A 22,385-nucleotide genomic window follows, 5' to 3' on the forward strand; every position below is an offset into this window, starting at 1 on the left:
TCCCGTGCTCTGGAGCCCCAGTAAACTGTGGCGGGGGTGGGAGGGACATCCTGGTAAGCAGCCGCAGCAGCAGCAGCCCAACATGGGTCTTCGGTTGGGCTGCTTGCAGCCGCCGCTCCCCTAATTACGAGCCGCCTTCCCGCCCCTCGCGGCGGAAACCGAGGGGAGGGCCGCGTCGGGGGTGGCCGCCGCTGCCGCCCTCCTCCTCCTCCTGCGAGAGTGAAGGGGGGGAGTCGCTCCCACCCGCTCGGTCCTTGCAGCTGCAGCCGCCGCCGCCAAGCAGCCCGCCCGCCTCCGCCCCCTTTCCCTTCTCCCCGCGCGCCCAGGCCCCGCGCGGAGCCGCGGCGTCCCCTCCTTTCCCGCTCCGATGATGGACAGGAACTACCCGGCGACCCCCAGCTACCCCGACCCGCTGGCTTCGGTCGCCGCCGCCGCCGCGTCCTCGCCGCCGCCCTCCGCCTGGGCCTACGAGCGGGGCGCCAGCAGCCTCAAGGCCAGGTAAGGAGGGTCCGCTCTGCAGCCGGCGGCTCGCCTGCTGCGGGGGCTGCTCCAGGAAAGGCCGGGGATTGGGACGAGGCCTCCGGTGCCCCTCGCGCCCGCGGGGCGTGCCCGCCGCTCCTCGAAGCGGCGGAGGCGCCGGCGCTTGGGGAGGCTTCCCTCCTCCCGAAAGGAGAAAGCGGCGACGGGCAGCCCTTCTCCGGCGCTGCGGGGGCCCAGGGCGCCGTTGGGGTTTGGAAGCGGGTGTCGCGAGGTGAAGGCGGCTGGGAGGGCGAGCAAATAAAGGGCAATAGGAGCCGGCGGAGGGCGAGGAAGGCGGCTCCGTGGTGTAGGAGAGGACCGGGGCGGGGGGCGCGAGGGTGATTCGGGGCTGCCATGCAATCCCCAAACCACGCTTCTCAATTTTCTCTCTTCTATAAAATCACGCTTTCTGCAACTTGGAGCGTTTTTTCTTCCTTCCCCTCGAAGTGGGAAGAGGGAAGCCACGCATTCCAAAATTAGTCCTCCTTTTCCCTTCACCCCCTCCCCCATTAAAGTGCATTTAAACTCCTAAGAAAGCGGGGAAAGTTGCCCTGCTTTTCGTCTCCTGCTCCCGAGGGGTGTGTGTGCGCGCGCGCGCGTGTTCACCAGGCATGTTGGAGTTCAAGAGTTCGTGTTTACTTTTTACGTTGCCTAGGGGAAGCCCATCTCATACTGTATCAACTTTTTGTGTGTGTCGTCTTTGAGATCTTTGGAGGAAAGTGGGGAAGGCTCCCCCACTCCCATATGTATACAGTCAATCCTAGTGGGCAGAGCGAGGCTTTAAAGGTGTGGCGCAATTTGTTAAACGGCACAGTTTACAGAGGGAAGGAGTGTGAAGAACAATACCGTGTGCTTTGGAGGTTGAAAGCGCAGAGTTGGCAATTGGGGATGGGCATTGCTAACTCTGGATGATCTCATCTTAAGCCGCCAGAGTGTGTTTTGGGTTCATCTCATGGCTTCCCAGCATCCTCGCATCATTTAGATTTTATTACGTTATCTATTGTTTTACTATAGATAAAGGGTTATGGATGTTCTGACTCTTTATACTGAAACTTGCCCAAGAGCATAAAATCCCCAGGGATTTAACGGAGTAAAGCGTGGAATAATGAATGTGATCCTTTTATATTTCCTTTTGTATTGCTTTTTCATACATGCTGGCAAAGGGGTTTTTACCATGCTGTGAGTATAGTAGCTTGCCCTACGATATATATTTTTAAATGTAGATTTAACTGTATATATTTAAGCAACTTGTGCTTCTTAAAACAAGTGAGGGATTTCGCATGTTGAACCTGAAATCCGGTTGGGTGTTGGTATGGAACAGGTGGGACCTGCAACAAAATGTTGCAGTGGATCTCTGAGCTGGAACAACAGTGGAAGAAATTTGTATCTCCACCAACCAATCTTAAATTATATTATCTTTCATATTTTGATGACTTTAACCAATTTTGATGCAGTAAGCGAATTTATAGACAGCTCTTTAACATTGACTGAGGAGCAGTCATCCAGGTGCCTCCCCCAATAATCCTTTAGCTTGTTTTAACTTAGATGTAAGAGATTTTTAAAGAAAGTGCTGTAATTAAAAACCATGCTCATAGGCGAAATCAAAATAGGTGTGTGATGCTTTGGTCCATGAGGAGAACAAGGAAATCTTATTTGCTGGCAGTCAGGCTTTGATAAGCTTGCAAGGCTTGATAATTCCCTGGCTTGCAAGTCAGCCCAAGCCTGCTCACCAGCAAACTAAGAGGAGAGTGGGAGAATGAGAACAGAGGAAGCTGCCTTACACCTAGTCAGGCCATTGGTCCACCTAGCTCAGTTTTGTCTACACTGATGGGCAGTGGCTCTCCTGGATTTCACACAGGCTTCTCTCCCAGTCATACCTGGAGATTAAACCTGGGACTTTCTGTGTCCAAAGCAGATGCTCTGCTATTAAACTACAGCATTTCCCCACAAGAGAATTTTCATTGTTGATGTCCAGGCTCAAAAGATCATGGAGATGGTAAAAGCTGATGAGTTAAAAGTTGGCAAGTGCTTTGTCGTGTGCTGCATGCTTTTTCTCATCATGAGCTCTCACTCACTCCCATAGCCAGGACCATGTAATAACTCTGCTTTAAGTCACTTGCCTGATGATAAAATGTAAAGGTAAAGGGACCCCTGACTATTAGGTCCAGTCGTGGCCGACTCTGGGGTTGCGGCGCTCATCTTGCTTTACTGGCTGAGGAAGCCAGCATACAGCTTCTGGGTCATGTGGCCAGCATGACGAAGCCGCTTCTGGCGAACCAGAGCAGTGCACGGAAACACCATTTACCTTCTCGCCGGAGCGGTACCTATTTATCTACTTGCACTTTGACGTGCTTTTGAACTGCTACGTTGGCAGGAGCAGGGACTGAGCAACGGGAGCTCACTCCATTGCGGGGATTCGAACCGCCGACCTTCTGATCGGCAAGCCCAAGAGGCTCAGTGGTTTAACCCACAACGCCACCCGCGTCCCATCCTGATGATAGGTAAGGGCAAATTGAGGGGAAAATATGTACAGATTTCTTGCTTCAAGGGCCCCAAAGCAAAACGGTAACTGAGCAGGGGTTTTAGGGGAGGGGCAGTACCTATGGTGGGGGACATGTTGTGTTCCTTCTGGGGAGGTTTGTCCACCTTTGATCCCTATCCTGCACTCAGCTCTCACCTGTGGCTCCCAGAAGCTGTCAGCAGGCGATAGCAGCCACACCAGGGAACAGCTTCGACTGGCCGGATAAACCAAGTGAGCGGTAGCTGATGGATCTCAAACCCTTTGTGAGTTAGGGGCTTTACCGCATGTGAAGACAGGCTCATGTGGATTGAGCAGATGAGACCAATAGTGGGTCTAATGGTCAAGAAGTTGTTTTCTGCACATGCTGCATGTGAGTGGCAGATGGGGCCTGTCAGTCTCAGAAGGTAGCCCATCTTAGAGAAGGAAAACTCCGGTCCTAAACTTATGGTTACGGGATATTTTCAGGAGAATAAAAGTGAAGTGCTCCTGTTCAAAGAACCACCCAAGCTGGACCATGTAGCACTATTCAGACCTCTAGGGAGGAAGGTCACCTTGCCCCTCATGTCTTCCCGTGCTTGCTATATGGTGTTAAGGGAGCTCAGTTTTGGGGTTGATTGGTAGCTCCAACCTTAAGCATTTTACTGTCTTATGAAGGAGGCGAGTGGTTCTGGATAACATTCTTTTATTCCATCTGAATCCTGTACAGTCCAATTCCATGCAATTCCATAACCTATAAGCAGCATGAGACTTGAGCAATTCCTCCCCGCTTTTTCTTTCCCCCCTTCACCCCTAACATTCTATGTCTCTTCTGGTTTACTAATACAATGTGCCTAGCTTTTGCTTCCATTAGGCCCATTTTTCATTCTCTGGAGTAAAGTGGCTGCAGTTTGTAAAAAAGAGTAGAGAAATCTAGGATTTTAGCATAGGTGTGATTGCCTGCATGCCTGCCTCCCACCCCTCAAAAAATAACATGTGACAACAAATATAGGAGTTCTTGCTTGTAGAGTTCAAAGTGAACCCAGAGGTTGCCTTTCCAGAGAGACAAGTTATTCTATATTTTATTTCCTGTATGTCCTCAGTGTTCTGTAGGTCAATGTAGTGATGTCAAATTCTCGAGAATATTCTTTTGACTCCTCAAACATCTTAAGAGGATAAGTCACCATCTTCGTCTCCACTGGTAACAGAGCTTTCACTTCCACACTGATCATCTGCGAGATCATAAAACGACGTTGATGGTTGTGTAAAATTCAATGAGCTTGTTAGAAGCTGTATTTTCTTCTCTTCTAGGAGTTTTAAGTTGTGAGCTACATATGTAAGCTTTCCTGCTCTGTCTGTAGTAAGCCTATTCCTTTTTGCTGAATGAATAAGTCCATAAGTACTGAAGCTATGTTCTTTTGCAGCTGTCGTTTGTGGCATATTTAAAATGTCCACAACCACTCTGCTAAGCTTTGAACCAAAGCATGGTCCCTTCCACCAAACCACTGTATCCACTTTTTCAACCGACTGAATACGTTTGACTTGCTAAAAAAACTCTTCTTTAGCACGATATACTGTCAGCTCTGCCAAAATATCTTGTGCATCATTTGGTGCACTTGCTGATATTTTGAGATCAATGAACTCAGTACCTTGAATTTGTTCATTTCGTGATAAATGAACGCCATTATACTTTAGATCAAGGATATTTGCAACAAAGTGAATTGGCTGCAACGCCATTTCTTTTCTTTTCTTAACTGCCTCTTTCATCTATTTCTCTTCTTGCTTTATAAGGGGGCTCAAAGGCATCACTTTTCCAAAGTGATCTTCTAGTTCTTTAAATGACTCAACCACCCAACCTCAAACCACCTTGGTGTGTCCGATTCTAATAATGTTATCCATTTCACTATTGGAACAATAAGGTCATATTTTATTCTTCCGTTAGAATGCGTACATGTTATAGGACAAGTCAAAAAATACAATTGGCATGTTAAGGTTTGATACAAGTAAATTCATTAATATCACAGCTTCACTTATTATTTACTAGATTTTTTTTAATGTGGGTGGTAAAACTGGTTCTTACATTAGAATTTAGTTTGGGGAGAATATTCTCCGAGAGAATTTTCTAGCAGAGAATATTCTCAAGACTATTCTCATTCTCGAGAATATTCTCACCTCACATTACTAGTCACATGACTGTCAAAATTCTTTTAATACAAGCACCTCCCCACTTACTTTGGGTTTACATTCCAACCCCCCCATAACTGAAGTCATGTAAGAGAGGAGCACTGTCTAAACACCTTTTAAATGCTCCCTCTGCCACTCTCTCTCCAATCCAGATCAAAAATACTATATCAAAAATACCTGCAACTGGAATTGAAACTTTTTTTATACACACTGGAAGTGGCTGGGGAAACACAGTCAGATGGGTGGGGTAATAATAATAATAATAATAATAATAATAATAATAATAATAATAGCAGCTCTGGGGCCAGCTGGAGGATGCATAGATAAGCAGCAGCAGCTGTTCTACACCCCCACCAGCTGTTAAGTGGGGAGGCTGAGCAGCGTAAACAAAACAAAGCCCCACTGCGCCTCTGGTCTCTGTGGGGCTTCCTCTGTCCTCACTGACATCCACTTTGGGCTCCAGGTGGGGTCACCATGAGAGCCATGAGGACTCTCCAGCTCTCTCCTGTCATTTCTGGATATGAATTGAATTATTTATTTCCCATGGCCACATGCGAGTAGAATGTGCATAAGTGTGTGGGGGGGGTGCCTGTATATACATTCATATGCTAACATGTAGCAAGGAAGTCCTGTAAGTACATACAAATCACTATTTTGGGGTAATCCTGTGTCATATTAAAAATGAGTTGACTACCTGAGCTCCTTATTAAGGGGGGAAAGTGTGACCTGCAACAAGATGTTATAAGTTACTTTCCTGTCCTAATAGGATCGATCCATTTTATGGGCCGGCCATGCCCTCTTATAGCAAGTTGTTCCATTTGCCCCTACCCTGGTTTTTGCATTGCCCCTGGTTTTCCATTTTTTCTTTTCCAGGTAAGAGTCAACATTCATGGCTACTGAGTATGATTGTGTTTTTTTAAGCTGGGTTTTTGTTTGTTTGTGGGCAGGGGGGTGCACCTGTTAGGTATTGGTGACGTTTTATTATACTTTTTAAACCTTGGGAATTCAGCTAAGCATTCTTTAAAAACAGAATAAACTAATATATTATTATTAGGGACGCGGGTGGCGCTGTGGGTTAAACCACAGAGCCTAGGGCTTGCCGATCAGAAGGTCGGCGGTTCGAATCCCCGCGACGGGGTGAGCTCCCGTTGCTCAGTCCCAGCTCCTGCCAACCTAGCTGTTTGAAAGCGCGTCAAAGTGCAAGTAGATAAATAGGTACTACTCCGGCAGGAAGTTAAACGCCGTTTCCGTGCACTGTTCTGGTTTCTCCAGAAGCAGCTTAGTTATGCTGGCCACATGACTTGGAAAAACTGTCTGCAGACAAACATCGGCTCCCTCGGCCAGTAAAGCAAGATGAGCGCCACAACTCCAGAGTCGTTCACAACTGGACTTAACTGTCAGGGGTCCTTTACCTTTAAACTAATATTTAGAAGAACAAGTCTTGCTGAAGGAGAACCAACATTGCTTCTGCAAGGGTGATTCCTGTCTCACTGACCTTTCAAGAGTTCTTTTGAAAATGTCAGCAAACCTATAGAAAGAGGTGATCCAGGCAGCATTGTGTTCTTAGACTTTAAAAAATCTTTTAATGAAGTCCTTCACCAAAGACACCTGAGAAAGCTTAGCATTCATGGGCAGGTCCTATATTAGAAAGGGAGTGATGATGATAATGAGAAGCAGCTGTGATTTGGCTGCAGAGAGTAACTAGGAGATAATCAGATCTGGGTGGGGTTTTGGTTTTTTGCAAATCAGCTGTGGAGAATGTGCTTCAAGTTTAAAGCAGTTTGACTTTCTTTAATCTAGATGACAGAGGTGCACATTGTGTGAGCTGACAATTCAATGACATACTGGTTTGTTTACACAGAAGACAATATTTACTTCCTGTGTATCCAAATATATCACATGTGGTGAACATTACTACCTATTGTGCCCTGAGATAATAGAGCATTTTAGTAGCTTCCTACTACTATTTGCATTGTACTATTCATGTACGTAAGAGTCCTATCAGCAACACAAGATGTGGTCACAATTTGATACTTATGCTGATATTAAAATAACATCAAACCTCTGGGTAGATGCAGCAGGCACCATAAGCATTTCCTCAAAGCTCTGTGTGGCAGATACAGGGTCTGGTGCCATATTGAGGTTACCTGTGTGCTGTTACTTGCCCTTAAAGAGTAAGGCATCCTAAGGGCTGTGGAGACATCCTAAGACATCCTGGAATTTTTTTCCTTGGCTTTTTAGTGGTATTGATATTTACAGACAGAAATAGTTCTGCTGTACTTACTAAGCATAGAATCTAGATCTCTAAGTACAATGCAAATTACCATTTGTGCAGTATGGTTGGGACTGCAAGATAAGTAAATGTTTGTATTTTCTGTCACTCACTCTAGTTATGCTTTGCAGACAGAGATGTCTGTTTAAAAAAAAGTACAGTGGGCGTCATTTATAGCTTTGCTTGGCAGATTTTGAAATCTAGTATCCAAAAGACAGAGAAAACAGACTTGATCATGCAAGATCTTGTGGATGATGAGATTTGAAGTGCTGTTTCATCGTATGAATGACAATGGAGCAGAGTCAAATGTCACCAGAAATCTTGGTTTTGTTTGTTTTTTGAGCAAGCTAATACATCTGTTTGTTCTTTTTTTAAAAAAAATGCTTTTGAATGCATGACTTGTACAGATTCTGCCTTCTTAGTTCTCTTATTTATGTATGTTCTAGCCATTTCACATCCCATGTGAAGTTGAGAGGAGAAACTAAAATTGTAAATTAAAAATTATATATGCCTGCTGTGCATCATATAATAAACACATGTGGCGAAGCTACATAAGTCACTGTATGCATGGTTTTACCTTATTTCTAAACAAGAATTCCTCCTGTCAGTAGTCTCAGGCATTTACTACAGAGATTGGTGATTCTGGTGAATAAGGCAGCTAGATTTTATTTCAGAGATTTTATTTAATGATTTATCTAACATGTTCCTTCCAGGGAACTCAATGTCTCTTAAGTGGTTATTCTCACAACAATCCTTTGAGATATGCTAGTCTAAGGGATGGTTACTGGACTCAGCTAAAAAAGTGCCATTCAACCCCAGGCCCCTCTCGTCCAAGTTTGACACACTATTCAGAACACTACATTGGTGTTTTGTTGAGGTTTCTTTCCTGTGCCTTAGTAACATGCAAAATATTCGGCATGGACAGGGTTGCCTGAACTCAGAGGTGAATAGGGACCAAGTTGCAGGAAATAGGGAGCTGAGAAAATCAAGATCGTCTGACTACTTCATGAAACGCGTGTCAGATTGCTAGTCTTCTGGACACTTTGTAAATATATTTAAGGGCCTTTGGCCTTTTTGCTTTGTAGCTTTCAGATTGTTACAGAATAAATCATGGCATTTCCTGATGGATTTTTTTTTTGCAAGGCTAGAGGCGACAGGTCTAATATGAATTAAGTTTGGCGCTGTCATTGTTCCCATTGTCTGTGTGCAATAGCCCATAATGATAGTGGGGTCATCCAAAATTTGTACTTTGGGCAGATTGTAAGTGCTGAAAACTAAGTGAACTTGGTCCAAATTATATAGTGCAAAATCTGCCAGAATGCCATATCTTAGTACTTACCTAGCGGGTGTGGAGAATATACGCACAGTTTCAGATGCGACAGAATAAGACCCCTTTAGCTGGCATTTTGCTTAAAAACGTTTTTTCTCTTGGCCATGTGTTGTTGTTTTTCTTGAAATTGTTCATTAACATAAGTGTACCATTAAAAGTGGTATCAGTTCTGTACTGGTTCTAGATTCTTTCTCTGCTTTTCCAATTGTCTTTTTTACTCTTTGTTAACCAGTTATAGATAGGCTTTCCAAACTTGCAATTCCTTTCCTTTTGCTGAATTTGTTTATTGTCTTGCAAAAACACCTGTACAGTGGTACCTCGGATTATATATGCTTCAGGTTACATACGCTTCAGGTTACAGACTCTGCTAACCCAGAAATAGTACCTCGGGTTAAGAACTTTGCTTCAGGATGAGAACAGAAGTTGTGTGGCGGCAGCGAGAGGCCCCATTAGCTAAAGTGGTGCTTCAGGTTAAGAACAGTTTCAGGTTAAGAACGGACCTCTGGAACAAATTAAGTACGTAGCCCGAGGTACCACTGTATAGTACAGTATACCTCCCAAGACGCTGCTTATGTGTGCCAAGCTGTACAGTGGTACCTCTGTTCAAGAACTTAATTCGTTCTGGAGGTCCATTCTTAACCTGAAACTGTTCTCAACCTGAGATACCACTTTAGCTAATGGGGCCTCCTGCTGCTGCCGCCACCACGCAATTTCTGTTCTCATTCTGAAGTAAAGTTCTTAACCCGAGGTACTATTTCTGGGTTAGCGGAGTCTGTAACCTGAAGCGTCTGCAACCTGAAGCATCTGTAACCTGAGGTACCACTGTAATAGGCTCATATGTATTGCCATCATGTAATTGTTTTGTGGTAGTCTAGAAAGCTGATTAACTGTGCACTTGAGTTGTCTAGTGGCATGCAAGTGGTATCGAGTTGTATTGAGGCAGGAAATTGCACTGTTTTTAGATGCAGTAGAGATGGACAAGATCTTGAAAACCACATTACAGTTAAGCACCCTTTTGAAATAATCTGGGCATGCTTTGTTCTCTCTCTCTGTGTGTGTGTATATATATAGATATATAGGTATATTTGAAGAAGGTAATACAAACTGAGTTTGTATTGGTTTTCTGAGGTGACCATAAATCATCTTTCACAGCATGTTTGTGAACTATTGGTTATCCTGTACATGTATTTTATTCCATCTTGGTGTACATAGGGACAACAGCAAGTTATTTGAGCCTAATATGCTGTATATTTTCCCAAAATGTATGACAGATAATAGTTAATTCATCCTACAGAAGTATATGGGATCCATTGATTTTTTTTTTAACATAGGAGGAGCATATATAGTTTGGCATGATAGTGAAAGAGGGGTAAAGCCTGGCAGTAGCCCTGGGCCAGGCTTCCTCAACCCCGACCCTCCAGATGTTTTGAGACTACAATTCCCATCACCCCTGACCACTGCTCCTGCTAGCTAGGGATCATGGGAGTTGTAGGCCAAAAACATCTGGAGGGCTGAGGTTGAGGAAGCCTGCCCTAGGCACTGGTGCTGGGGTGAGGCTTTGCCACCACCTCAATGGTATTCTCAAATTTAGCACAGAAATATATATGCCGTTAGTAGCATATGTTCTACTCTCAGAATCAAAGCATTGCTGTGGGTAGAGCAGAAACAACCGTGTAGCAAAAATAGAAATAATGTACTCATTCCTTGCTTCTGATCATTGTTTAGATGACATTGCCATCTTTAAAGAATAAGTCCATTCATTTCTCTTCCTGGAAATCAGTGTCTTCTGTAAATAAATCAAATGTGTGTTTTTTTGCCAGGTATAGCCTCGACAAGCCTTTCTTTTGTTCTGAGACACCATCATTTCAATTAGTTGGTCATCAGCTTCTTAGTAGAATTTATCCTGTGGGCCTACCTTACCAAAAGAATTCTTCAGAAAAGCTGTTCCTGCCCTTTGTTACGTTAATTATTGGAGATATTGACAGAGCAACTGGCTGCAGATATTCATTTGCATGCCCAAGGGAGTCATATTTGCTGTAGAGCAGGAATGGCTGGCTGTTTTTTTTAGTTCTGTATTGCTTTGTTACCACATGACGGGGGTCACATGACAAAGGTGCTCAAAATCCTATGACATAAAGGAACTGAAATTAATTAACTGAATAGAAAATGAATTGAAAATGAATTCCCAATTACCCCTCACCATTAATTTAATACTGCCTGCCTTCTCAGTTGCCTTTTAAAGAACACACACCCAATTAATGATGCTCATCAAGAGTGCTGCTTTTTAAATCTCACAGCCAGCTCCTGGAGGCATACAGGGTGGGAAAGGATTGAGGGCAGTAGGAGAGAGCATCACCTTAGTTCCCCATGAATCTGGTACTTTAAAAATCTCTGAGCACACTGCTGCTCTTCTGGAGTACTAGGGACTGGGAAAAGGAGTGTGCACATTGAAGTCAACCAGCTACCACTTCTGCCTGAGAGATCGAGTCTTATCCTTCATCAGTTCCATGAGTAGTGATGGCACTGAACAAACCATTGCCATTGAGAGCAGATCAGAACATGCCAGAAATGGAAAGAAGCACTTTGATCTGACCTGATCTGTTGTTGTTTTTTAAGAGTTCTGGCAAAGCATTGGAACATACCAGAACACTCCTTCCTGTTTCTGGAGTGCTGCGAACTCAGCACCACCAAAGCCAATGTTGTTTGGCAGAGCTAAATTTGTTTAGCAGGGTGGTGGGTCTTTAAAAAAGCTTGTCAGGACATATCAGGCACGTGGCCTGGTGGTGCACTGTCACTGATACATACAATTCTTCATGAAATGATGGAACAAATGTACTATACAGTTGTACCTCGGAAGTCGGACAGAATCCATTCTGGAAGTCCATTCGACTTCCAAAATGTTCGACTTCCAAAGCGTGGCTTCTGATTGGCTGCAGGAAGCTCCTGCAGCCAATCAGAAGCCCCGTCGGACATTCGGCTTCCAACATAATGTCCGGAACACTCAATTCCAGTTTTCGATCGTTTGGGAGTCGGAACATTCAACTCCCAAGGCGTTTGGGCGCCAAGGTACAATTGTATGCTGTGTTAGCCTGGTTTCACATAACTAAAAACAATCTGGATGACAGTATGACTTGCCTTCAGTTGGACTGGGCTAATGGAATATCTGTAATAATACTTTCTATCCAGTCCCTTAGTTAGCCCTGATGCCTTTTTTTACAGGAGTTTTCTTCCCTCAGGCTATTGAAAGGCAAGTCAGCCTAACAACTGAGCTTTCTGTGGCTTTGTTACGAATCTTCTCTTCAGCACCAATACAATCAGCGGGTGATGCTAAACAAAAGGTTACTTTTTTCCTCTCTCTTAGTTGGAGCACAATCCAAAGTTCGTTTTCTTAGAGAGAACTGGTATGATTTGGATTGTAGCTTTACTTAAATTAAAATTGAACTCCAGTTTAGATTGATAATAGTGCTTCTGTCACTCTTAACCAGAATGTTAAATGTTTTAGTTTGAGGGGGGTATCCTCAAATCCATGTCAGCTTCAGAACATTGTTGTTCCTCAGATGCTCACTGACAACAAGGAGCATCTCTCGAGAGTGCTGGCAGATGGTGCAAATTGTGAGTAGTGAAGCTGAGAAATGTTCTTTTCCTTTCTAATCCAGAATTAAATTGGGCGGGGGGAGTCTTGCCTCCCTACGGACCCAGATGGGTGACATAAGCCCTTTGTTTTTCTTAGATGTGAATGGCTTCTGTTGCCATCAGTGTAAGAAAGGGAAGTACAGTCATACCTCTGGTTATGTCCGCTTCATGTTATGTTCTTTCAGGTTACGTCCCACGGCGACCCGGAAGTACCGGAAAGGGTTTCTTCCAGGTTTCGCCGCATGCACAGGTGCGCAAAATGCCGTGCATTCACAGAAGTGGCGAATCGTGACCTGCGCATGCACAGACGCGCTGCTGCAGGTTGCGCTCTTTTCATGTTGCAAACAGGCAACCAGAGGTACCACTGTATAGGGGGCTTCTACATAAACTTTCTTCCTAATAGCAGCCCAACAATTCTCTCCCTCTCTCTTTCTCAAAAAAAAAAAAGCCACTGGAGGCTTCATTCTGCAGAACTTTTGCTCTTTTTTACTGTTGGTTTGCTCTGCAGGTTAATGCCTCTGTAGGCTGCCCCCCCCCCCCCCGTCGCCTCTTGTATCATTTTTGTAACTGAACTAACTATCAAATTCAGCAGATTCCTGACATGACAATGTAGATTTTTCTTAAGGGTGTGTCTGCTTTGGATTTCTTAGTTTTATTAGCTGATGTAAAGAGTGGGGATGTAAAAGAGATGATTAATTTTTAAAAAGTTTTCAAAAATAGTATTATCTTATTTAAATGTAGATTTACTTCCGTGATGCTTCTGCCACCTGCCTCTGCCTGGTTTTCAGATTCCTCTTCCCATTGCAGATATCTGTGCCGCAACACAAGCATTTGCTGAGGATTTTTAGTGGTCACAGTTGAGAGGAAGATGCAGTCTCATTTCCCAGAACAGTTAAAATTCACACGACTCTAGATCGAGTCCGTAATGCCAAATAATATGTAATGTATACAATGCAGTCCAGAGTCTCATAAGTTCTCTACTCAAGCCTTCGCATTCATTCATTGAGGATGGAAGTTGCTCCTTCCATTGGTGAAGGTGTCTATGTTCTCTTGTTTTGGTTGTTTGCATATAGGTGCTCCAAATGTTTACTGGAAATACAGTATAAGTTTTGTGGAGTACAATAGTTTTGAGAAAGAACGCAAGTTGAGATGCTGGTGCAATTCTGTTAGCTCTTTCTAGCAAAGTACATGTTATTTTAATAATAATGTGGTTTTGACCCTTCTAACATTTGGAGGTTCCCATAACATTCTCTTGTTTATTGCTAAACATTAGTTAGGCAGCACCTAAAGGAAGTGGAAAAATACTAAATTAGTATTTTTTCAAATTGTGCATAAAGTAGAAGAATGACTAAGCACTTGTTTAAGATGTGCATAATAGTCCAATATGTGTCTTTTAGTACAGTATAGATTTTCAAAGTAGAGTGATTCCAGTAGCTCAGTACTGGTGTCAAAAGCAAAAGATACTGCATAGTTTATAATAGCTCCTTTTCTTTTATATGACATGCATGTTTCTGCCACACTAATATATCAATAATACCATTTCACATTAAACGTACCTTATTTATGGTTACATTCAAATTGTAACAGATTTTTAAAGAAACTTAAGTATTTTTCTTAACATAACTGCTTTTGCTCCTTTGTAACACAAATTTGAATTTGACATTTTTAATTGCCACTAAAATTATTGCTATGGAAAGTTGAGAACTAAGGATCATTCTTCAGTAAGTACTATGTTTTGGTTGGACAACATACAGCCCACATCTAACCATTACATCTTTCATGTAGCATTATTTTCAGGTGGTGGGTGTGCAGTCCCCACCACCACCAAAACAAACCTGTCCTGGTATATTTTCATGTTTGCATTTCTTAACAGGAACCTACTCTGTGCATAGGGACGTGGGTGGCACTGTGGTCTAAACCACAGAGCATAGGGCTTGCCAATAAGAAGGTCGGCAGTTCGAATCCCCGTGACAGGGTGAGCTCCCCTTGCTCAGTCCCTGCTCCTGCCCACCCAGCAGTTTGAAGCACATCAAAGTGCAAGTAGATAAATAGGTACTGCTCTGGTGGGAAGGTAAACGGCGTTTCCGTGTGCTGCTCTGGTTTGCCAGAAGCGGCTTAGTCATGCTGGCCACATGACCCAGAAGCTGTACACCTGTTCCCTCAGCCAGTAAAGCAAGATGAGCGCCACAACCCCAGAGTCATCCACGACTTTACCTTTACGTTTACCCTGTGCATAGTCACCACTTCCTCTTGTTTGTTTCACCTCTGACGTGGGGGAGACCAGACAATCATGAAGGGAAATGTGGAAGAGGTTCATATCAGTGTCAAGGGGGCCACTGTGCTCTGGCAAGTGTGGTGGATCCTTGACCTCTTCCCCAACCTTGGAATTGGAGGGGAAAAGCAAGGATCCTCTTGCAGTTGCACTGCACTTTAGAGGCATTCAAAACAAATGTGGAGACCATCACCCTTCTCCAACCTACCCAGTCTTCAGGGTTGGCGGAGGGGGGGGGAGCTTAAGCAGTGGGAGTTGGGCTTCTGGGGCACTGCCCTCCCAAGGAGAACAACAAGCAAGCAAATTCAAAAAAGAAAAACCCTCCCCAAATTTCAAAACCACACACGCTGCCCTATCCTGCACACATTTTATAATTTTATTTGAACTCGGAGAAGCTCTGCAAACATTTTATGTGATTGAGGTCTCCAGAACTCAAGACAACTTTAATCCAAAAATATAGCTATGGATACTGCCCATATGTGTCTAGGAAGAAATAAAATAAGGAAACAAATCTCTGTTTTGATATGTTAATGTTTTAAAAGTTATTTTGTTGGTTTGGTAAACTAAAGCAGCTTTCTTGGATCAGTTTGTTGATGCAAAGTTGGGTAAAGAATTGGCACTACTTCAGATCAGTAGTAATAGTAACCTCAAAAGAACATGAACCGCTAAAGTTCATGTTCTTTTGAGGTTATTTTGCTTTATCTCTTTTTATGTGATTGTCAGACTTATCGTTGTCATGTTGTTGTTTTCACTAATTTTACGTGTTATAACTTTTACTTTCCCCCCAGTTTAAGCTATGGAGGAGGGCATTCATCCGAAACAGATTTTCACAGGCAAACATATACAACTTCCCACCAGCTTCCTGCATACGCCACTACTTCCCTACCCGCCGGTAATAATTCTTTGTGAATCTTCAGTTTAAATGAATATGTTTCTCAGTTTTGTATAAAATCAGTTATAAATTTCTAGCACACTTCTAGCAGATGACTTAGATGCTCACAAGGGATAGATAAAGGAGAATGTTTTGAGGAATGTGCATTATCATTTGCACTATCCTGGTAGTGCTATTATGCACTTCATCAAATAAAAATTACTAGTCACTTAGTTTTTAAAAAACATTTCATAAATTAATGTTTTAAGTAATTTCTGTTTCCCTGTCACCACCTTACCTGCATGACTAGCTTTCACATTTCTGAAGAGTGTGAACCTTTTTTGGAAGGAGAGTGAAATGTACAGCTATTTTAAAGGCACAGCTACAGACAATCTGCTCACTATTCTTATGCTAATTACATTTAGATGTCAAGGGCTGTTCATGTGGACTGTTCAATCTTTAAAAAATGCGAGTTAAAAGATGAGCATATAATTGATGTTGGAACTGATGGTGCTACAATTCAAATACATTTGAAGTTTATTTAGATAATCTCCACTTCCATTATCCCAGTATCTCAATACATTCTTCTGTCTTTCTTCCCCCATTAATTCCTTGTTTGACTGAGAGATCGTAATTTACCCAAGATTAGCCAGCAAGTCTTATGGTTGAGTTACATGTCCATTGAATGTATGGCTGCACACTTAAATGTGCAGCATATTGTGTAATGTGTAGTTTTTTGTGCTCAGACTCATATGTGATTTGTTTGTTCCAGGCCTTTCTGGGATTTTTGATAACACTATGCACAGCAGCAATAACAACACTAAAGATACATCAGTTATGAATTTTCTCTCTGCAATTGAATCCCGCAATGCTCAGGCTGTTTCTTCAGGAACTTCTCTCTTGCCACAGTTCAGAGCTCCAACATGGCAGCCAGGTGACATTTTCCTAATTTTCAGAACTTAAGTCTGTTGTTTCTCTATAGATAAGTAAATAAATATATGAAATATTAGTATCATAGAGAAATTAAGAGAGAATGTTTGTTTTTAATTTTTTCCCATTTTGTTTTGCATTTCTAGGGAAATATTTTCATTTTAAGTGTTTTAAGTCTTTAATAAACATCTATTTTGACAACCATATTTGCTTCAAAAGGTACTGCATTTGTGCCTAACTGCTATTTGTATCTAGGTATTGCTCTTTAAACAGTATATAATCCAGTTATAAACACTTAACGTTGGATCTCTTCCTGCAAAACTGGTCTAACTTCCTTGCAGGACAAAACTGGTAATTGAACTTCTATGAAAATATTAGTCTTGGGTCAGTTTAGCATGTGGGATCTCAGGGCTGATGGTGTGTCCATATGCAGTCAGAAGTCCTTGATGTCTTCGACCTATAAGTTTGCATTGCAAAAAGCTAGCAAAAAATCAGTGGCTTGCTAACATAGTTGCACACTTGTTAGCAGGGACCATCATGGTTGCAGTCTCTCTCCCCTGTGAACAATAATGTATAAATACAATATTGCATTTATTGAAGAACTTGCATGGTAATAAGAAGCACATCAGAAACTCCGAAAGACCTAGTGCCATTTAACTATATGTTGATAAAACACATAAAAACCCTAAAAATAGACAAGAATATGTTGTATATGTGTCACAGGTCACATCTAAGGCATTTAGCTAAAACAAAAGTCCTGGCATATTGTTCTCTTGAAAGAGGTCCTGAATTCAAGATTAGCTCTATTAAATCAGTTGTGACATTCTTTGAAATGGGACATTCTTTGAAATTGGGCCGATTTTTTATAGCAGTGGGAGAGTTTCACAAACTGATCCTAAATAGAATACAAGTAGTTCGCATTGACTTCAGTGTAGTTTTAAATTGAATATATTGGTGGCTATTTTAATAAAGTTATTTGTATTTCTCCAACATAAAATAAATAATAGTAACACAATAAGAAGTAATAAAAGTAGTAGATTTTAACATTTTTAAAATACAACAAATTGGCACAGTAAAATTTAAAAGAGGAATCCCAATGTATTTCAAGGGGGCAGGGAGCATTTCACAGTCTTGGTGCCTCTATTGGAAAGGCTCTGTATCAAGAACCTTCCTGTTAATTTAGCATAATGTCACATAAGGGTAGGACCATGAGAGCCTCAGATACAGATCTCAAGTGACAAACAGGCTCAGCTGGGAGCAGTGGACCCTAAATTAACATGGCTCCAATATTTCTAGAGCTTTAAAGATTAAACAAGCAATTTAAATTGAATCTTGGAACGGTCACCAAATATGGTTGATGCATAATTAGAATAATACACTCCAACCTCGTGTGTCCTACATAACATTCTGGATTCCTTGTTTTAGACCATTTGTAGTTTCTGAACTGTCATTAAAGGCAGCCTCATATAGAAAGCTTTACAACAGTCTGGCCTGGAGGTGCTAGCATGTGGATAACTAAGACAGTACTGATTTCTCCAGAAAATACTTTTAATTGGATCAACAGTGGATCTGGTTTTTAAAAAAAGTGCTTCTTGCCGCTGCACCACTTGAATATCCAGGGAAAGCATCAGATCAAGAAACACCCCCCACAGTGCTCCTGATCCAGAGTACACTCTTACCAAAAACAAGCTCTATAACCTCTTTCAGTTTGCCACATTTATTGCACAGTAATATGTTAATCTTATATGGATTAGGTTTAGTTTGCAGCCATTTGTTCCTGAATTGCCACCATATAAGCAGGATAGCAGAGGCTACCCAAAACAAATTCCAGGAAGACAAATGATTTCACCATCCTCTTTTATATTAATAGAATATAAGTTTTGTCTGGTTCCAAATGCAGTGGTTAAATAATTCTTATTAGGTCCAAGTTGGAAAAAAATGGTTACGTATGTTCTTATTTCACTATTGAGTAGTCACTCCCCTTTTTTATCAGTGTCTTTTTTCCCTTTTTTTAAAACAGGCATGCATTCATCAACCGAGCTTTTTGTTACTGGAGCCTTGCCAGCTTCTGGGACGTTTCCACCAACTTCAGCCTATCAGCATCCTAACACTTTCAGCAGTAGAAACTTTGCTGCTACTCCTTCTCTAACACTTCAAGATGCAACTTTCAGCCCGACATCAAATGGTCTTCTTAGTGCTCATGACCCTTTATTGCAGATCAAGACATCCCAGAGCCCAGTTCCCACAGCGCTGGCCTTTGAGCGCCTGGGCGGTTCTGTGTTAAGTACCAGCATACCACCACAGTCTTCAACATATCGCTCTGCTCAGGAGTCTGCACCCCATCTCTTGCAGCCACAGTTCAGTTTGTTGCCTTCATCACTTGGAGGAGCTCAGCAGGCTCCACAAGTATATAGTTCACCTCTGTTTACTGGTTCCACTGCCTCAATTGAAAGAGCCCTGCAGCGAGAATGTAGTGTTATTAAGCACCATCAGCGGCCTTCGAGCACACAGTCTGTTCAGGCACAACTGACTGGTTCACAGCATTCCTTACACAACTATTTATCAAGTTCAAGTGGAAATGATTTTCAGGATACATCCCGCCAGTCTTCCCTATCTTGTAGCCCAGTCGATGATTCTACTCAGGTGAGCAATGGGAGACCCCAGCAAAAGACCTCTCAAGTTTCAGTAGAACTTGCTCAGTCATACACATCAGCGATTCCATCACCTGGTTTTCCATCTGTTTCCACTACAAAAGCAAAACACTGCTCTACGAAGCAGCCACCAAGATCAACAAAGACTCCTAAGCCACAAAGCATTGCCCCTACTGTGCAGACGCAAAGCTTTTCCAAAACTGCACAGAGCCAGAATTCTGTAATAGCAAGTCAAGCACAAATCTATTCTACAGCACAGCTTCCAAGCCTCTTGTCAGTAAGCCAATCACAAAACTATGTTTCAACGCAATCGCAGAATGTGCCACCAGTCAGTCATGCACAGGTATTCTCAGCCATCAAGGTTGAGAAGCTGCCACCACTGTACAAAACACTCGCTTTTCCTGGGCAATCACAGGCAATTGCTTCAGATAGCCAGACACTAAGCTATTCTTCTGATCAACAGGTATTAAGTTCAATTTCAAATGGCAATTACTCTGGGCAAACGGATCTTTCTTCAGTCAGCCAATCTCAAAATTACTCTTCTAGTCATTCTCAGGGTTTGTCAACCATTAGCAGATCCCAAGGTAGCTATTCATCTCAATCACAGGTTTTGTCAGTGGTTAGTCCTTCGGAAACATACACAACAGGGCAACCTTTAACATTAACGTCGCCATCTCTTCCATATTCTTCTCCACATGTTCAGAACTTGTCAGCCTCGAGCCCTCCCCAGAACTATATTTCTTTACATTCTCAGGCACAAGAGCCATCTTCTCCGCAGTCTCAAAAGTTTTTGCCAGTTGTCCAGTCAACTTCTTTTGCAGTGCCAGCTCATTCACAGGCATTGCAGAACAACAGGTCTTCCTCAGATACTAAGTTATACATCAAAAGGGAATCTGACCCAAACTTATATCAAACGTGTAAGCAAGATGAACAGTTCCCAATGCAAGATATGCAGGCATTGCAACAGCAAACATCTTTGGATTCCTCCACTCAGAGGCTAGCCGATGAGGAAGTTAATGCTCAGGATACAAATTACAAAGTTTCCAAAGCAGATAATAGGTATTCTCAAAGTGTAATCAGGAGTAACTCCCGTCTTGAAGATCAAGTTGTTGGGCTTACTTTTCAGGGATCAAAAAAAGACGAAAGAATGATTAGTTCTGTGGCACAGCTCACCCAGCAAATTGGCCATATCACTAACGTAGGAAGCCATGATATTAAAAAGGCAGCTAATTTATTGCCAACAAGCCAAGTAAATGTGGATTCTAAAGAACTCAGCCAGCAGCATTCTCTTCTGCATAAAGTACATGAAGCGAAAGCATCAGAGCAACAGGGCCAAGTCATGAGCACACCACCACAGCTTCACAGTCAAGCCATAAGGCATGGCCAGCAGCTGTGTTTGCCTGGTGCACAGGTACTTCTAGAATCTGCCTGTGATTTGCAAATGCTTCAGCAGTCAATACTACAATCTGGCTTGGGCCACACGAAAGGTTCTTCACAAGTCCAGCAGCGCCTTCAGGGTTCTCAGCAGGTGACTCACCCATTCCTTCACCTAGATGGTCATATGATTCAGAGTAATGGAGGACATTCTCAGCAGCAGCTTCATTCTCAGAACTCTGAAGTTATGAAAATGAACATTTCTGAACCATCAAAGCCACTACAGCAACACTTGACGTTGAAAGAGAATTTTGTGCGGCCAGATCATGAATCTAAGAATCAGTTTGTTTCCCTTAGTTCTGTATGTTTTCCAGAGTCTATGCTTCTCAACGATGAGAGGAATATACTGTCTAATGTGGAAGATATCTTGGCAGCAACAGCTGCAGCTTGTGTAGGAACAACGTCTGAATTTGCCAAATCTACAGCTAATGAAGAAAATATCCAGTCAGTTGAAAATGGGGACAATTCTAAGTCTCAGTTCCAGACAATGGATGTCAGACATGTGACTTCTAGCTTCAACAACTCATCAACTGTTGTTGGAAAGCCACTGAACATAAACAATGTTTCTTTAAATGGAGGCCAGGTTACACTAAACCTAACAGCAGTGCCTACAATGCAGCCAAAAAATAGGAGCCTTGAGCAACAACACCTTGAGACTCCTGATCACAGCATTCCTACTAGAGTTGCTACCTCAGAGCTTGAACAGAGGCACGAACAGGTTCCTGGCTTAGTTAAGCAGCAGTCTGGCATTGGTAATGAATGTGAAGATAAAAACGGTATTCATATGGATAGTACAATAAATGTAAAAGATATAGATCTTGTTTTAAGTGGTAGGGCTCGAAATGAGAGTGCCGCACCCCATGGTGTTTTTAACATGGAAAGTGACAACACTGTGACAGGAAGCAGAACTAAAGTTCCACTGCAGCCAATATCTATGCAACAACCAGGTGATGAAAGTGGCAGCAGAGCTGAAGGCAAGAGCCAAGATTTATCACAAGAGGAACTTCAGAAGCAAAAGGACAGGGGGCAAAATCAGCTTAAAAATGCCAACGAAGATGGTATGCACCAGAAGCAATTGAAGCGAAGTGGACAGTGCAAACGTCAGAATTCAAGAGGAACTGAGGCTGCCTTGCCATATTCCCCTGCTTCTGAAAGCTGCCATGAAACTTACCAACATCAAGAGAAAATGAGGCAGAAAATAAAAGAGGTGGAAGAAAAACAGCCAGAAGTCAGAACAGGATTCATTGCATCTTTTTTAGATTTCTTAAAAGGTGGACCCAGGCAGCAGTTTTCAGCTCCTGCTGTGCGTGTTCCTAGTCGTGTGCGGAGACCTGTTACCCCTGTTGTTAGAGCACCTTGTCCACATCCACTTTCAAAGCCTCACATGGCAGCAGCAGCACCTTCTCCCTCACTTGAGAGCAGCACTGAATGTTCAAACAGAAAGGGTGATGAAGAACTGAAGAAAAATTCGGAAGCATTGCCATCGTTTTCTTCTGATGAAGATTCTGTAGGGGCTAACCAGGATCTTCAAAAGTGCATCACTTCTGCATTGTCAACTTTGGACGATGCTTCTGATAAAAAGAAAAAATCAGGTAAAGATTATTCTGTTCACAATTGGATATGTGGATCTGGTTTTAAAATAACTTAAGTAAAAGATTCAAATGATTCGCTCTTGCTTATCCCAAATGCTGTAGACGGATATCTATATTTCACTGTTATTTAGGCAAAGCAGGATACTGATAGGTGAAAATATACTTGGAAGTCAATTTAGCTTTCTTGAAAATGGTTGTAA

At 42.6% G+C, this 22,385-nt stretch overlaps 1 protein-coding gene across 2 annotated transcripts in view; it reads left to right on the forward strand.

The window, feature by feature from the left end:
* The first annotated feature begins 4 nt into the window (after window positions 1-4).
* The window catches only part of QSER1 (glutamine and serine rich 1), a 39,978-nt gene continuing 17,597 nt past the window's right edge, over window positions 5-22,385 (forward strand). For both annotated transcript variants that reach the window (XR_014516384.1, XM_083462366.1), the window contains exons 1-4: window positions 5-498; window positions 15,496-15,599; window positions 16,351-16,512; window positions 18,529-22,185. Coding sequence is in view for 1 of the 2 variants with exons in the window: in XM_083462366.1 (XP_083318492.1) it covers window positions 368-498; window positions 15,496-15,599; window positions 16,351-16,512; window positions 18,529-22,185 (4,054 nt within the window). In the remaining variant the exon portion in view is untranslated. The remainder of the gene's footprint in view (window positions 499-15,495; window positions 15,600-16,350; window positions 16,513-18,528; window positions 22,186-22,385) is intronic.

This window comes from Podarcis liolepis, assembly GCF_965112155.1.
Source record: "Podarcis liolepis genome assembly, chromosome: 1".
NCBI lineage: Eukaryota > Metazoa > Chordata > Lepidosauria > Squamata > Lacertidae > Podarcis > Podarcis liolepis.